General features: G+C 31.5%; 1 protein-coding gene across 1 annotated transcript in view; it reads right to left on the minus strand.

The window, feature by feature from the left end:
* Nucleotides 1–13,610, minus strand: part of LOC145323725 (uncharacterized) — a 34,081-nt gene extending 20,471 nt beyond the window's left edge. The window contains exons 1-4 of the mRNA XM_080166208.1: nucleotides 13,280–13,610; nucleotides 4,220–4,308; nucleotides 3,708–3,785; nucleotides 3,222–3,320 (exon numbers count right to left, since the gene is read on the minus strand). Of these exons, the coding sequence (XP_080022334.1) occupies nucleotides 3,222–3,320; nucleotides 3,708–3,785; nucleotides 4,220–4,308; nucleotides 13,280–13,361 (348 nt within the window). The 5' untranslated portion in view covers nucleotides 13,362–13,610. The remainder of the gene's footprint in view (nucleotides 1–3,221; nucleotides 3,321–3,707; nucleotides 3,786–4,219; nucleotides 4,309–13,279) is intronic.
* Nucleotides 13,611–18,419: the final 4,809 nt, after the last annotated feature.

The raw sequence follows: 18,419 nt of genomic DNA on the forward strand, positions 1-18,419 counted from the left end.
GTAATAAAAAATCTTTGTTACCTAATAATATCTAAATCAACCAAAAATGTAAAGATGGCCAAAGGTGACTTATTATCGATATTATGAGCTTATTACCTGACAATCACATCGAAATACAGACAACAAAAAAATAATTATAACTTTTCTAGTGCAAAAACATGACAAAATTTTGATAGGGCCACTGGTATTACATATGTAGCCTGTCTGTTTAGCAAAATAAAAGGTATTCCTACAAAACTGCTTTTATTCATACTCAGGGATCTTAAGGGATAAGACAATAGAGAATAAATTGATGTACAACGCATTTAATAGAATTATCCCTTCTATATATTAAAATCATTGTTTAAAAAGTTTTAAAATAACTAGTAAGGAATCAACCAATCAAAATTCAAATGAATAAGTTAATGTTGTTATAAAACTTTGGGTACCAGTGTAATTTACAGTAAAATGCCCCCCCCCCCCTCCCTCCCTCCTTTGATGTCCTGCAGAGGTAAGAGAAATTTACTGCCAAAAATACAATGTAACACTTTAACTTTTTGCTACACAGAAGAAATACAAGAATAAAAAGTTCTATTTTGGCGTAGATGAATATTAAATAAATAAAATGTAGTTAGATAATTTAAAAGTGGCTCTAGCTGTTAAATTACCGACAATAAAAAAACAAATAATGCCTTAATAACAACCAAAAATAGGCGAGTGGACTGTAAATTATACTGGTCCCAAAAAGTATTGCAAACATGATTTCTGTATGTAAGTATTTGTTGGCTAACAAACTTTGGGGACTTTTTCTTAAATCAAGATTCGGTTGTGCAATCTAGCAGTGTCCAAACTTTTTCTATCAATAATTTTAAGCTACAGAAGAGGTTACATATTTTGGGATGTACAACAATTTATAATCCATTGTAATACTCCTAAAGATCATTGAATATATTAGACTAGTTGATATAGAAATTGAGATTGTTAAAAGTTTCTTCCAAGAAAGTTATTAATAATTACAAAAAATTTAAAGGGGCCGAAAAGCACTTGATTACAGTAAAAACAAATACAATTTGATCCAAAATCAGCTAAAATTTGCTGTTTGATGAAACATAACAATGAACTAAAATACAGTAATAGGCATTAAAGTGTTTTGAATTACTAACAATTATAGACAAAATTTTTAAAAAGTTATTGCAATTTAGTAAAGTTGGTTAAAATAATAGTTGTAGAATATATGTGGATATACAGGGGAAAAATTGTCATCAATTTAGCTTCCTAACATGGGGTTCATCGTTATTTTAGCCAGCTTTGAGTATCACTTTATTTGAGAACATAAAAATCTGGTGTATGATCCAGGTAATAATAAATCCAATGAAATAATTCGGACATACCTTGATTATAGAGTAGCTGCACTAATAAAAATGATATACATACAAGGGTGGGAACCCATCAAAGGGGCGTGGCCATGCCTAACTAGAAAATTATCAGACACTGCGCATGAAACATTATCAAAATTATCAACAGATTTTCATAATTAGTAATCAATGGTAGTTTTCCTTATTTTAACATTATATCGCCAAAAACACCCCTTCCTACCTCCCTCTTTAAAATAAGTAATAATAAGAAATCAAGAAATTTTATTTGACAAACGTAGCCATTGATGAATACTAAATTATTTAATAGGAGGACATTATAAAAAAGTTGATATGGTAGAAGCAATGGAAAATGGGGGGCTACGAATAATTTATACCGATATAAGATATTTTTCGAAATCTATGGTAGTTTTATCTTATAAGAAGATACACAAAATTAGAAGTTCATACAATGTAAACAATTCAATATTTGATATATTTTAAATATTTTCCGTCATTTTAATTATATTTAGATATTATTCTGTATTGAAGTAACTAGATGTATATGTGTTCAATAAGATCTCGTATACGGTATACTTTTCAGTAAAGCTTAGTATGGCAGGTATTTAGCTATTTTAAAACCTAACCTTACCCTAAAAACTCAAGATTTTGAAAAATGTAACTAATTGAATACAAAACAAAATAAAAAATACATGTAGTTTTAAAATGTAGTATTAATATGAAAACACTATAAGCAAACATATACTGAGGTTTGTAAGACAGACAGACTGACAGACATATTCTTGAATGGGAGTAACCTCTCTATAAAAGGGTATCTAGGGGTCAAAAGTCTCCCCTCCCATCCACAAGATAGAAGACCCCCGCCCCCCCCCCCCCCCACACATTGATTATTGATTGGGTTATCAAGAGTTGAAACAAAACAACCAATGAAATTCGGTACAGTGAATATTATTTTTTAAAAACAGAATTTTGCACTGTTTAGCTATTGCCTAAAAGAATATTTTAACCGTAGAAAAACAATTTTGACTCAAACTTTTTAACCAATCTAAACCAAACAATTTTGGCTATTCTTTACAATTTGCAGGAATTAAAAGCCTCCCTAGTTATCAATCTTTGCATGACTAAGCCATAACCTCAATACACCCAAAACAAACTAGATACCCAGATACCAAGATAGTCAGATAGACACACAGATATCTGGCTATCTTTATTTGGAATGCCAGATATCAAGTACTTTACATAAGCATGATTATTATTATTTCAAAGATTTTAAAAAGTACGAAAGAAAACAGTTTTGGCTGTCGTTTTCTACAAAATATTTGATTATACATTTTTATATTTTCTTCATAATTTTCAGCCTATCTTATAATATTTTTAAATCTATTATACGTAGCTAAGAGTTTGGCAAACAAAGTTAACCCTTTTGTAGGTGAATATTAATGGCTAAATAATTTGACCAAACAACATTTTATAGAAGGACCCAAAAGTTTTACAAATAAAATAACGCAACTTCAACTTTGAGCACCAGTATTATTTACAGTCCAATATCGTTTCCCTCTCTAGCTTATAGCAGTTATGTTGTTCCACTCCTACTATCCACTTTTCTTAACTTTAGAGGGACGAATTGTACAAATTCAACAATGGATTTAGAATATACGTGGATATTATGAGAAAAAGTCTTCAATTCGGGTTGCTAACATGGAAATCACTCTTTGGTATGTTTGTTTATCCAGTAAGAGGCGAGAGGATGGGGTAAGGGGGTTGAATGGAAAAAATTGTTATTTTAGCCAGCTTCTAATTTCTCTTTATTACAGTAGACGATAGTCTGGTGTAAGATCCAGTTAATAAAAATCCATTTTTTCAACTCACCTTAGTATCTTTCTCGTCCTGTAGGATAAGACTCAAATCTGGCATCACTCCTCTTAGTCTTTCATAGGCCTCGTTTACTTTCTTCATTCTTTCTCTTTCCTAGTAATATTAAGAATAATTATACTCTTACATAAAAGTAACAGGATGGATGTGAGTTTGTCTGTATGGTTGTTTGTACCGTAGGATAGTGCTAACCCCTGAACCGTTATGGTTCCTCTTTTACAATCTAGCTTCTCAAAGGTCCTCCAAAGGTTTATAATTATTTTGGGAGAGGGCACAACCAACCCTAGTTCAAAAATAACGTAGCAATAACGTACAAGCTATCAATATTTTCTTGGTATAAAGTGTATTCTACAACTTTTAATGACAAGGATGATTCAATCACTCAAAATTGAGTCTCAATATAGCTTGAAACCAACTAGCTAAAAATGGACTTACCAAAATAGCTTTTTTATAATAATTAAACAATTTAAATCATATATTCACCTTAGCATTGGCTGCCTTCCTACGATATTTTGTCATTCTTGCGGCCTTGCTGATTTTCTCCTTCTTTCTTCGCCCCTTCTAAAATATTGTGTTCTTTTTAAAAAAAAATATTGTCTTATCTTTTTTTCTGTCTTTTTGACTCTCTCACTCTTTTTCTCCCTCATTTCTTTCCTTTTTTACCTCTGCCTCATCTGTCTGTCTATCTGTCTTTCAGTCCATTCGTATGTCTGTTTGACTGTCTGATTATTCATCAATTTATCCATCTATTTGTCTGTTTGTCTATTTGTATTTCTGCTTTTCTTTATTTTTGTATTATTTCTGTCTGTCTGTTTGTCTATTTTTTTTATCTGTATGTGTGTCTGTTTTGGGGCGTCTGTTTTCTGTCTGTCTGTTTCCTAGAGTTCTATTTATTTATCTATCTATCTATATAGGTATCTACATAGCTCTTTACTTATCTATCTATCCATCCTCCCATCTAACTATCAATCTATGCATCTATCTATTCATCTGACCTGTTTGAGTTCAGTTTGAAATCTCTTTTGTACACTCCTGGCTCTCAGTGATCTTGACTTGTCTGGGATACTTGGCTCATCACAACAATCTAAATATAGCATAGGATATAGGTTTTGTACACTCCTGGCCCTCAGTGATCTTAACTTGTCTGGAATACTGAGCTCATCACAACAATCTAAATATAGTATAGGATATAGGTTTTGTACACTCCTGGATCTCAGTGATCTAGACTTGTCTGGGATACTTGGCTCAACACAACAATCTAAATATAGTATAGGATATAGGTTTTGTACACTCCTGGATCTCAGTGATCTTAACTTGTCTGGGATACTTGGCTCATCACAACAATCTAAATATAGTACAGGATATAGGTTTTGTACACTCCTGGATCTCAGTGATCTTGACTTGTCTGGGATACTTGGCTCATCACAACAATCTAAATATAGTATAGGATATAGGTTTTGTACACTCCTAGCCCTCAGTGATCTTGACATGTCTGGGATACTTGGCTCATCACAACAATCTAAATATAGTACAGGATATAGGTTTTGTACACTCCTGGCCCTCAGTGATCTAGACTTGTCTGGGATACTTAGCTCATCACAACAATCTAAATATATTAGGATATAGGTTTATTACATAATTGGTCAAGGACTCAGGAATCATCAATCCATATTTGAAATCGATAGGACAATTATAACATGCCCAAATTCACACATAAAGCCATCACATACAAAATTTTAACCGTATTCTAAAGGCCACTTATTAAGCATAATGTACCTATACTAGATATTTTCATGAAAATACCCTTTTTCGAATTTCAATCTTCTGCTAACCTAAAAAGTTACTTTAGGGGCCTAGAAATATATGTACAAAATTTCAGCTCTCTATCTCTACTGGCGACCTAGCGCCAGGCATGTAAAATATCAACAGATAACGGTAGCACGGCGGTTTTAACAATATCTCAGTAATGTGCAGGTTTTCAGCTCTTCTGCATATTTCAATTTAAACACATAAGGCCAAAGATATTATATCCAAAAAATCTTTTGTCAAAGACTACTCTAGACCTAGCGCCAGTCAGTTTTCTAAAATCATGCATTTTATACCTGTGAAAAATGAAATCACCAGCGCTAGGTGTAGAGTAGACTTTGACAAAAGATTTTTGGAATATCATATCTTAGGCCTTATGTGTTTAAGTTGAAATATGCAGAACACCTAAATTCACCTTCCAAGCCATTCTCTAAGCATTTAAATTTTTTTTTTGAAATAACGGGATTTCAAAACTGCCTTTTGAAAAGGCCTAAAAAATATCTTTTTTTGTCCCTTTTTTCACTGTATATAGTTACAACTTATTAAGATATTATTCTCAGTTACAAAAAAATTAGCACTTCCAGCACCAAAACCGGCAAAAACAGGCAGTTAAACTTCTGAACCCCTACTTAACCCCCTGACAGACCCCCCCTCTATCTTGGCTCCTGTTACAGATAGAATCATAAAACTTTTTTCTGGTTGTTCAAGTGTATTTTTAGAGAATTGCTTTTTCTAGTCATAGCGGTCAGACCGATCCTTATCTGCTTTTTAGCGGCCAGTCGCTAAGTATTAAAACAGCTGTAGAGCGGCCAATTTTAAAGCTAAGAAAACCAAATTTTATGACAAACTATTATTTTTTATAATAAAAAAATACCTTTTCTGACCATCGCCAAAAAACGACATATAACGGAAACCGCCAATTTTGGCGGTAAAACGGCGGTTGGCAGCGCTAAATAATATTTTTATCTGTTTATAGTTACAACTTATTAAGATATTATTCTCAGTTTAAAAAAAAATTGGCGCTTCCAGCACCAAAACCGGCAAAAACAAGCAGTTAAACTTCTGTATCCCCAAATAACCCCATAACAGACCCCCGTCTATCTCGGCTCCTGTTACAGATAGAGACGTAAAACTTTTTTCTGTTGGTTCATGTGTATTTTTAGAGAAAATTACTTTTTCTAGTCATAGCGGTAAGACTGCTCCTTATCCGCTTTTTAGCAGCCAGCCGCTAAATATTAAAAAAGCTGTAGAGCGGCCAATTTTAAAGCTAGGAAAACCAAATTTTATGACGAGCAATTATTTTTCATAACAAAAAAATGCTTTTTCTGACCATCGCCAAAAAACGACAAATAACTGAAACCGCCAATTTCGGCGGTAAAACGGCGGTTGGCGGCGCTAGTTTTTATCTGTTTATGATCACAATTAAGACTACATACAAAAATTAGCTGGTCTAGAGCTGTTTTAAAATTCCGCTAATGGCAGCTTAAAACTACAAAAACTACAGGTAGGAAATAAAAAATCAGTTAAAAATCGGTCAGGGAGTGGCCAAACGGTCATGGCCTTACTATTCACGGAAGTTTATTATTACTCAAGAATTATTATATATTTATCAAAAAATTTTATTGATTTGAAGCTTACATGGACTGCCGCCACTGGCTGCGTTCAGCTGAAAACAACAGCTGATTTAAAAAAAAATCTAATATGTCATGTAGCCATGTAAGATAAGCTTAATTTTACAATTTTAAGTCTATGAGTAAAAAAATAAATACACTGGAGCCATTCAAAGTTATTTGAAGACTAGGAGGACTATATCCTGCTGGATCATACCTGAACACCTAATTTTCATCTTATTTTTTACTAAGGTTGATTAAATATTACAAAAGTAGTTACAAGAGAGTTGTCCTTACTTCTGATCTTAGAGCTTTGTCTTTATGGATGTTGTCATCCTATTTTTTGTCTGTATTTAATCACTTATTAATGTTGTCATCATTGTCATATTATTTGATAAAAATATCAATGCTTTACAAATAAAATTTATAGAGAAGATCATCTTGATGTTTTTAATAATTAGATTTGTATATTTTGATTTTGTTGTTAACCCTTTGTAGACAAATTTATAATATTTCTAAATATTATTTTTTTTAATTGTCTGCATCTGGCATCTGACTAAAATAAAAATCTATTACATTAGTTTAAACAATTAACTGTCTTGACCCTTTCCAGACCTTAATCAGCTAATTTTTGTATGTAGTCTTTTATTGTGATCATAAACAGATAAAAATATTGGCGGTTTCCGTTATATGCCGTTTATAGGCGATGGTCAGAAAAGCATTTTTTTGTTATGAAAAATAATTGCTCGTCATAAAATTTGGTTTTCCTAGCTTTAAAATTGGCCGCTCTACAGCTTTTTTTAATATTTAGCGGCTGGCTGCTAAAAAGCGGATAAGAAGCAGTCTGACCGCTATGACTAGAAAAAGTAAATTTCTCTAAAAATACACATGAACCAACAGAAAAAAGTTTTACGTCTCTATCTGTAATAGGAGCCGAGATAGAGGGGGTCTGTTATGGGGTTAAGTAGGGATACAAAAGTTTAACTGCCTGTTTTTGCCGGTTTGGGTGCTGGAAGCGCCAATTTTTTTAAACTGAGAATAATATCTTAATAAGTTGTAACTATAAACAGATAAAAATATTATTTAGCGCCGCCAACCGCCGTTTACCGCCAAAATTGCCAGTTTTCATTATTTGTTGTTTTTCGGCGATGGTCAAAAAAGATATTTTTTTATTATAAAAAATAATAGTTTGTCATAAAATTTGGGTTTCTTAGCTTTAAAGTTGGCTGTTAAAAAATAATAGTTTGTCATAAAATTTGGTTTTCTTAGCTTTAAAATTGGCCGTTTTACCGCCAAAATTGGTGGTTTCCGTTATATGTCGTTTTTCGGCAATGGTCAAAAAAGGTATTTTTTTATTATAAAAAATAATAGTTTGTCATAAAATTTGGTTTTCTTAGCTTTAAAATTGGCCGCTCTACAGCTGTTTTAATATTTAGTGGCTTGACGCAAAAAAGCGGATAAGGAGCGGTCTGACCGCTATGACTAGAAAAAGTAATTCTCTAAAAATACACATGAACAACCAGAAAAAAAGTTTTACTTCTCTATCTGTAACAGGAGCCAAGATAGAGGGGGGGTCTGTCAGGGGGTTAAGTAGGGGTTCAGAAGTTTGACTGCCTGTTTTTGCCGGTTTTGGTGCTGGAAGTGCTAATTTTTTTGTAACTGAGAATAATATCTTAATAAGTTGTAACTATATACAGTGAAAAAAGGGACAAAAAAAGATATTTTTTAGGCCTTTTCAAAAGGCAGTTTTGAAATCCCGTTATTTCAAAAAAAAAATTTAAATGCTTAGAGAATGGCTTGGAAGGTGAATTTAGGTGTTCTGCATATTTCAACTTAAACACATAAGGCCTAAGATATGATATCCCAAAAATCTTTTGTCAAAGTCTACTCTACACCTAGCGCTGGCGATTTCATTTTTCACAGGTATAAAATGCATGATTTTAGAAAACTGACTGGCGCTAGGTCTAGAGTAGACTTTGACAAAAGATTTTTTGGATAAAATATCTTTGGCCTTATGTGATTAAATTGAAATATGCAGAAGAGCTGAAAACCTGCACATTACTGAGATATTGTTAAAACCGCCGTGCTACCGTTATCTGTTGATATTTTACATGCCTGGCGCTAGGTCGCCAGTAGAGATAGAGAGCTGAAATTTTGTACATATATTTCTAAGCCCCTAAAGTAACTTTTTAGGTTAGCAGAAGATTGAAATTCGAAAAAGGGTATTTTCATGAAAAGATCTAACCTATACTGTTGGCCAAGATGATGACGTTATCATCCGGCAAATAAACTTAAGCATGGAAAATTTTCCTGATATGCTATGTAGTCGATATAAATCGGCTAAATTTTACGAAATCTAAATTCTATGAGGCTTATTAAATAATAAATAAAGAGGTATCTTTTATATATTTAGTATCAAATTTTAAAAAAACGATGCTTTCTTATTTACAGTTAAAGTCTATTTATTAAATTTACTTGCAAAATAATAACAAGATTAATTGAGGACATTAAAACTAATCTACAGCGCTTTCTTTTCCCAATAAAGGCAGAAATGGACGCATAAAACATGTGGTGAAGGTTAATTCGTCTTTCATTGTCATATCCTCTGTTATGCAACTTTCTAATTTGTCTGTTAGTCTATGTGTAATGCACTTGTCAAAAAGGAACGAAAAAAAAACAATAAAACCACTTTTAAAAAGCGTAGATTTTCTTTAATTAGGGTAGGTCCGTACGTCCGTCCGTCTGTAACGGATAGCTTTTTTCGTTAATTTAGGCATCTTAGAAAATTGTCGTATCGAATCAAAATTTTGCATGGTGATTCCTGTAGTAGTTAGGTACAATTTAGAAATGTATTTTTTGGAATTAATTCCTTATATAACAAAGTACAATAGTATAAGCGAAGCATCTCTATAATGTATTGCTAAAAATGTAAGCTTATCTCCTTAAACATTCTGTTTTTTACGCATTTTTTTCAACAAATTTACTTACAATTTTGTTTCGATTTTTATACAATATTCTGATAAATCATTAATGACACTTTACAAGTGATATTGTTCGTTTGTCCTACCGTTTCAGAGCTTCGCTTTTTATGGATGTTGTCTCCCTTGTTTATAATATATTTAAAAACCCACATCTGATGAAAATTAAAGTTTTAAGCGATGATTTTATTTATTTATTTATTGATGGATCTAAAATGATGAATTTAATTTTGGCGATGTCTGTAATTAACCTATCAATAGATTGACGTCTGGCCGACGGGAGTCCACACGAAACAGCCAAAGATATTGTTTAATTTAATAAGATCAAAAAGAAAGACATCCATTAGTTGAAAATCTTTTTTCAAGGGAAAGAAAAAAGAAAGGGAAAGGAAAGGAAAGATAAAAGGAAAAGGAAAGGAAAAGGAAAGGAAAAGAAAAGGGAAAAGGAAAGGAAAAGGAAAGGGTAAATGAGGAAAAACTGAAATGAATGAAGAAAAGGGAAGAGGGTTATAACATTTGTAATAAATTTTATGATAAATAAAGGGAAGAGGAATAAGACTGTCCGACAGACATTAGATTAATCTGACTCGTAGAGTAGCTACGCTTTCTAAATAATGACGTAACAATAGGAACATTGCAGAAACACTTAGCCAAACCTTTCTCGCACATATTAAAGCACCAATGGATATAAAATATACGTGGATATTATGACGGGGGGAAATTTTGTCATAATTTGCTAATTTGAACCACATTTATTGGCCAGTTTGTTTATTCAGTTGGAGAAGAAGGGATGGGGAAAAAGGGATAAATGGAGAATATCTTTATTTTACCCAGATGCAAGCAACACTTTATCAGAGTAAATGAAAATTTGATGCAACACCCAAGTAATAACATATCCATTTAGCCAAACATAATAAAGCACATTCTTTGATAAGAAAAAGTTACAAAAAGGTTTTTGATATTAAATTGGGATTTTTAGAGATAAATAGATAGAGAAAAGTATAGAATTTCTATATGTATTGTAAGTGAATTATTAAACATATTAGAATAATTTTAATTATTTAGTAGAAAGAAAGATAAGAAAATGAAAATATTGATAGATAGATAGATAGAAAATATTATTATTCTACAAATTTTCCCTAAAAGTAAAAATATTTTAGTTAAAAATAAACAGTTTTATCTATTGTTAACACAATACTTAAGGTTTATGAATAGAAAAACTAAAATAATAATAAAGCCATATTTGGATATTAAATATAAACATTAGAGGCCCCGCAGATTTTGGATTGTTAAACTGTAGAAACTAGACCATCCTATTTCATAAAGTAGTAATTTTTTGTCTGAAGCTAAAGATTTTGTAAATTGTTGGTCCTAATGAGTTGAACTTTTCAGAGCTTTGCATATGTCTTGGGATGGTTTTTAGTTATTTTCCTGACCTCCCTCCCCAATCCCCAAAGGCTAGGAGTGAAGCAACTAGTATCATATAAAATGAACAAATCTTCTCTATTCTATTTTGTTTGCAACTTTACTTAAACTGAAATAAGACCAGAAAACAAAATATCTTATTGTTAGGTTATTTTAGGTTTGGATAGGTGAAGTTTGGATAAGGAGTGCTCCACAGGGCTACTAATTTTCAGGTATATGGCCCTGCAGGATTGCAGCTTTGGGATTTACTCTACGGTTCGTAAAAATTTACTACTCTCTTGGGAAATAGGAAAAAAATACCTCCCCAAAAATAAATCTTAATATAAATTTGCCCGAAATCCCCCAATGTTAGCTTTATATTGATATTTTTATTGTACATGGTAAAGGAAGTTATTATAAAATTGCAAACATTATAAAGAAACAACTATAATATAGATAAAATGTAAATTGTGTAAAAATCGTGTTCAACTTGTTATCTAAATGATCTTAACAAAACAAGACTAAAGATTTATCAGAGATCAACGGATAGTGAATCTGGGAAATGAACCAAAAATAATCCTATTTGATTTTAATTAAAGCCACGTACATTGGGCTGTTAATGACACTGATACCATAAGCTTTGTAACCACGTTATCTTATTTGTTGGTCCAAAAAAAAAATTGAATTCAAATCCCGTGACGTTTTAGAATAATAGATTAAGAATAGTTATTTATCGTATCGTATTCTGGACAGCTTTCTATGGATGTATAAATGAAAATTTATGACATTTAAACCAGTTTCGTAAGAACCAAGGCCTGGGCTAACAAAACTAGTATTAATTATTGTGATTTTCATTTTAGCATTCGTGGAAAATTATCTGTAAAACGATGCTAAACATACTTTTTCAGTAGGGCTTAAAACCGATTCAAATTCAACTGATATTAATAGGATTCGAAGCCATACTGTAAAAGATATTACAATTTTAAATGAAACTTAAATTTCTCTAAATAAATCTTAAATATCTCTAAATCCTATAAAATAAAAATATAGGCTCCGAGCATTTTCACAACTTTAGGTCATTTTCAATAAGCTTCTTCCATTTTTAAACAGGAACATCTATGTTCATTAGTAGCAAAGCAATGACAAGAAATCATTACTTCTTTAGAAAAATAGATTAAACTGTAATACAGTAACAATACATGTGAATATGAATTTCTAAGACATTTGAAAAAAATTATGAAAAGTTTTAATAACAAAATTATCTGGATTTATTCACATGAAAAGAACAGTACTAATAGAAACCTACATATAATTTATTTTAAAGTTTTATTCTATGAAAAGTAGTATAGCTTTTTTGTCCGATTAAATCTCACTTACTACGGAAACGATTGTTTTTTTTTATTTTACATATGACAAAGTCTAATCTTTTTCACTTAAATCTATGGGATGGTTTTATGCTATTCAACTGCCCATCCAATCCTCCCAATTCGATAACAGTGCCCCTGGATACTAGGAGCACAGCCTTTATTTTTGATATAAGCTTCAAACCAAAAAAACAAACAAATCAACAGATTTACAGCACGTCAAATATAATTGTAGAGTAGCTTACCTACTGAAATCACATAAATCTTCGTTTTTTAACAAATGATTTCTTTTATTTTTAGTCAAAATTTGGATTTGATAGATTGTTTTAGTTTGTGTTAATCTGTTGTAAAAACTGCATAATTTAAATGATGTTATATTTTACTATGTTTTTTTAGATATGCTACGATGACAAGATTGTGCCAAATTGTCATAGAAATCACCATTCCTAAAATCAAATGAGAAGCAAAACATTTGCTAATAATGTATAAAAAGATAATAAAGAAAATCACAAAATCTACCCTTTAAAATTACCATTATATTTGTTATGAGTTATTATAATTCTATGCGTGATTGGTTGATCAGTAAAAGTACGTAAAGCTGATGTCATGTAAAAAATAAATATACCTATTATATACACCTTAATTTACCTATTTGACAATATGACTATTAACTTATTTTGATAAATTAACAGCAAAAATACATATCCTATTATATAAAGTAGTCAGCTTTTTTGTCTGAAGCTAAAAATATCGGAAAAAGCTAGTCCAAATGGTTTTAACTTTTCAGATATGCTTTCCACTTGTCTTAGTATGGTTTTAGGCTATTTTCTGGCCTTACCACCATCCCCTTGAGGCTAGGGACAAAGACACTAGTGAATATATTAAATACTAACCTGGTGAGGATGGTGGTTCGAGCTCCATCAAATCTTCATCCGCCATCCTAACTTTCATCACTGTATTATACTTTTTAATCATCAAGATATTTTCAAAAAGTTTTTTTTTTCACCAAAATTAATTCGGGTTTTCACAAATTTCCAAAAGTCTGAAAAAAACTGCAATATTATTTAATTGATTGTGTTGGTGCTTTTTTGAAACCCACACACGAGCACTTAAAATGACTCCTACACACTTTCGAGTCACATATGCAATTTAGAGAGAGCCCGTTTTTGGCTGTCTTGCTATGGGCAGCACAGTTGCGTAGTGTTCCTTGTATTTCTCCTTACTAAATCTCTTGTCCATATAAGGAGCTCCCCCCCCCCCCCTAACCACTACGCCCCATATGTCCGCCCCTGCCCATAAGAACCATATAAGAGCTCCGTGGGTTGGGCACTCTACAAAAGGAACAGAGAACGGTAATTTCTGAAAACAGTAAAATTTATTAATTTGCAAAAGTGCATTATTAATATTAATGAAATAAGTTTAAAGCTAAAAAGATTAGATTCATCTGTTTTACAGTAAAATTAGAGAAAAATAACATGCATTACATTGTGAGTTTTTACCCTCATCTTTTTTTTTGTTTATAGACCAATGATTTGTTTTTAAATTCATTGTTTTTTAATTAGTTGGTTCTTTATTAATATGTAGGTTTTTTTTATAGATTTTTAATTTGTTTTCTAGAAGGGTGGGAGGGGGAGTTTATGTCATTCCTCCCATTTATGGCTTCTGGAAAAAATACAATAACACTAAAATTGAAAATGAGATGAGGGGGGTGGAAGGGGGGGGGGGCTGTAAACCCTACCCCCTTCATTATGGTATATTTGTTATTTTCTTTATGTTCATAAATTCTAAATCATCATAATTTTGATTATTTTGTTTTTCTATTTATTCGCAGAAAAGTATAAACACCGAGGGATGCCAATTTCTTCCCCCGTGCCCAAACACCCTCGGTTTTTCTTTCCCACTTCCCTTTCTCCCCCACCCTGCCGACTAAACCCATATGCATTGAGGCATTGCATACCCTCCCCCCCCCCTTAACAGGTGATTTTACAGCTTTTTCGGAGTGTAGTGGGGTTGAGGGGTCTAAAAAGGGAATGGGAGATAAAAGGTTAACCACATGTGTGATTTTCATCCATTTCATATCAGAGAAAGGACAGGGAAACATTTACTGAAGAAAAAGAAGAATACCTAGGTGGGGAGCTGTTTGTTTCATTGGCTTAACAACTTTGAGGACTTTTTTGTAGTTTGATTTGTTTATTCATTAGGTTAATTTATCAGCAAGTGACTTATCCCTGAATATCTCAGATAACTAAGTCAATTATTTATAATACTTATTCATTTTCTTGCTATACATGAGTAAATGGTTTTTGGTTTTATGGTTTTGCAAAAATGATTTAATTCAGTCTTAAATTATTTTTTTTACATTTTTTTTATAGTCATTATTTAACAGGCTTCATATAAAACGCCATTACAAAAAAAAACATATTTTTTTTCAAGACATTAAACTTCAGTATGTTATTTTGAAAATAGATGTACAATAAACCTTTTTATTGCATGAATCTTGTTTGGAAGTCCCACGTCTGTTATGTAGCTATGGGATTTACCTAAATTGACCAATTTACTACACGTATAAAACCTGATATAGTAGCTGTATGTTTACAAATACTTTCCGGAAGCTAAGACATAGCCTCTAAGCTTACTTTTAGTGAAACATTCCTGATATAGTAGCAGTTTTATGTTTACTTATACTGTTTGTAGGCTATGGCATTCCCTTTAAGCCCACTAATATTGAAATACGCCTGATATAGTAGCAGAATATTTACTAAACTGAGGCACTTGAAGGAAAAAGACAATTAACAATTCTTTTATGTATATTGTCAATGATTTTCAACAAAATCATCCCCTTTGTAGCTAAACATTTCTGATATAGTAGCAGTATTATGTTTACTTATACTGTTTGTAAACTATTAATTACCCCCTTAGATTCATATCAGTTAAATGCATACAATTGCACCCCCAGTGATATGTAAAAAATATCCCCTTCTGTAGATTAAAATGTTAGTTGAAAAGTTTTAACACAACAAGTTTGGAAGCAATGAAAAAAATTAAATTGAAGTACCCACAGTTTGATTGTTAATGCGTTTATAAAAATTTGGGTACCAGAGTAATTTGCAGTCTAATGTCCCCTCCTTGCAAGACTCATACTGTTAGATAGCTAAGGCATGTTTTTTCCATACATAGCTTCGTTTTTGTAGATAATACCATTCTTGTTTCTAAAAAGGTAGAGTTTTAAAATTAACATTTAGTTATTTGCTTCTATAGGTAGGGAGCAAAAAACTTACAAAAAACATGTTGAAAAATTGGTAGCTTCCTATTTTTTTTGGGTCACCCTTAACAACCCCCTCCACTCTAAATGAAAACAAAAAGTAAATCATTTATTGTATGTTGAATAGACATTCTTTTTGCAAGAGCTTTTTATTAGTCCTTAAGTTACCTATTACTGAAAGGATTGCTATTAAGATTGGGATTAGTAATGAATAGAAATTTATAATAAAAAAACAGGTTTTAAGCTATTTTGTTTAGGATTAAGTAACCCGTCAAATAAAATTTAAAAGCATTTATCAGTTCTCAGTTTTTTTTTCAATCAAATGAAGGGGGGTCGGATTTGTGAAATATGGATATTGTCAAATATTTTACTTTTGTGTAAAGAAGTTTCTAAGTGTCAATAAGAGATGGGAAATACTCCTACGCATTTTTTAATAGCGCAGCTTCTCTACTGTTAGGGTATGTCCATATGTCCGTCCCTTACTATACACAAAAATACACTATTTTTAATACATGTGTGATAAATTGCAGTTAGTGGATGTTTCTTAACTTATACAGTATTGAAGTTTTTTTGTTCTTTTTCCTCTAATACATTGGTACCTTAATGATTCTGGGGTGCTTACGGAAAATATTGTCCTTGTTAAAATTAAGTAAGTTAGATAGATAGATTGTTTGGAAGAATGAGATGGAAAGAAATATATTAAAACAGATAAACAGACGACTGAAAAACAGACCCTGAGATAGACATACAATTAAACGTATATAAAAGCAGCCGTAATGACAAACAGACTGAGATACAGAATCAATACAGACTTAGAGACAGATAAATAGACAAACATACAAACAAACGCACATGCATTCATTCATACATACAGACAGACAGACAGACAAGCAGATAGATAGATTTGAAATGTCAATAGATATGTGAAATACGCCTACTCAAAAATTTACTGTATCTATCCATAATAGAAGCATACATATTAGAGTCATCTTCTAGTTTACATAGGATTTTAGTGTTTTTAAAAGCGAAGCATTATTATAATTATGTTCGGTCAGTCCGTCCGTAACGGTTGGCTCTTTTTTGTTATTTTGAACATGTTATAATTATCCTATCGACTTCAAACTTTGCAAATCTCCGTTCGTTCATTGAAAACAAGCTGATTTTTACGACATTTTTTGTATTATATGTTAATCCTATTCATATGATTTTTAGAATAATGATTCATAGAACAACAAGGTACAATATTATAAGCGAGCCATCTCTAACCCTTAAAAATGAAAGTATGTTCTTTTACATTCTGTATTTACGCAATTTTGCAACAAATTTGTTTAGACTGTACAGATTAATGTTCTGCTTACTAAGTTTTATACTACAAGCATTTTTGTTCGTTTGTCCTTCTTTATGACTTTAGAGCTTCGCTTTTATGGATGTTGTCCTCCTTGTTTTATAGAAAAATAATACAAATAAAACTTGTTATTAAATTGCTGGACTACTTAAGAATTCTAGTTTAGATATTTAAATGAAATTGTTTCCTTTTAAATAAAAATGTATGATAATTTTGCCTTATTATTTGTTGCTTAATAAACCTAAAACAGCCTTTCTGAGAGGTCTAAATTTTATAATTTTTTTGTCTATATTAATATTTCGCATAGCAACTGTATAATTACAAATCTTTAAGAAGCATCTTTTAGAATATCTTTATTTAGAAGATTTATGAAAAGAAGCCTATTTTTGGCAAATCTAAATAATATACCATATTTTTCCTTAAGAGTGATTTTTAAAACTTTGAAAAATATATTAAGACTAACGAAATGTTGTTATCACACAATAAAGTTTAAACATCTAAAACAGTTAGGGAGTTGAATCCATTTTTATAGAAGCAGAAATATAATCTATGATTATGGTTTGGACCTTCTAAAACTGTAATCTACCTTTCAACTTTCCCCTCTCTTGGTGAAGATATCTTCAACGCCGATACGATTTTTGAAATGTAAGATTCTTCTTTCCCTTCTCTTGGTGAAGATATCTTCAACGCCGATACGATTTTTGAAATGTAAGATTCCACTTTCCCCTCTCTTGGTGAAGATATCTTCAACGCCGATACGATTTTTGAAATTCAAGATTCCACTTTTGCCTCTCTTGGTGAAGATATCTTCAACAAGAGAGACAAAAGTGTAATCTTATATTTCAAAAATCGTATCGGCGTTGAAGATATCTTCACCAAGAGAGGGGAAAGTGGAAGGGTAGATTACAGTTTTAGAGGGTCCAAACCATAATCATAGATTATATTTCTGCTTCTATAAAAATGGATTCAACTCCCTAACTGTAAAAGGAGAAAATAAACATATGTATAATTTTAGTTAATACAGTGTGTTTTTTTATGAGAACTTTTGTGAAAGCAATTTTACCCCACTTATAGTTATCAGAATATAATGATTAATGGCTTATTTTCTTCGTTTTTTAATGCAATTGATAGAACATTAAAAAAATATAACAGTTTTTGTTTAAAAAGTACAGTAAAATGTAAAATTCAAAACTTAGGTGTCAACATCTAAAAATGGTTTTAGCGCATTTTTCTTATGTTCAAATCTTCTACCTTTTGCAAGAATGGCTGCAAAACGCTTCAAAGTTGAGATCTAGAGCTAAAAATTGATACATATACTATTGGGGACATGTACTAAATATATCAAAGTTTGCAGGTCATATCTCAATCAGGGAGGGAGTACTGGCCCCAAAGTTGACTACTGAAAATTCAATTTTTTTCTTGCAAA

The sequence above is a fragment of the Acartia tonsa genome, chromosome 7, assembly GCF_053477335.1.
Source record: "Acartia tonsa isolate MP-2025a chromosome 7, ASM5347733v1, whole genome shotgun sequence".
NCBI classification, from domain to species: domain Eukaryota; kingdom Metazoa; phylum Arthropoda; class Copepoda; order Calanoida; family Acartiidae; genus Acartia; species Acartia tonsa.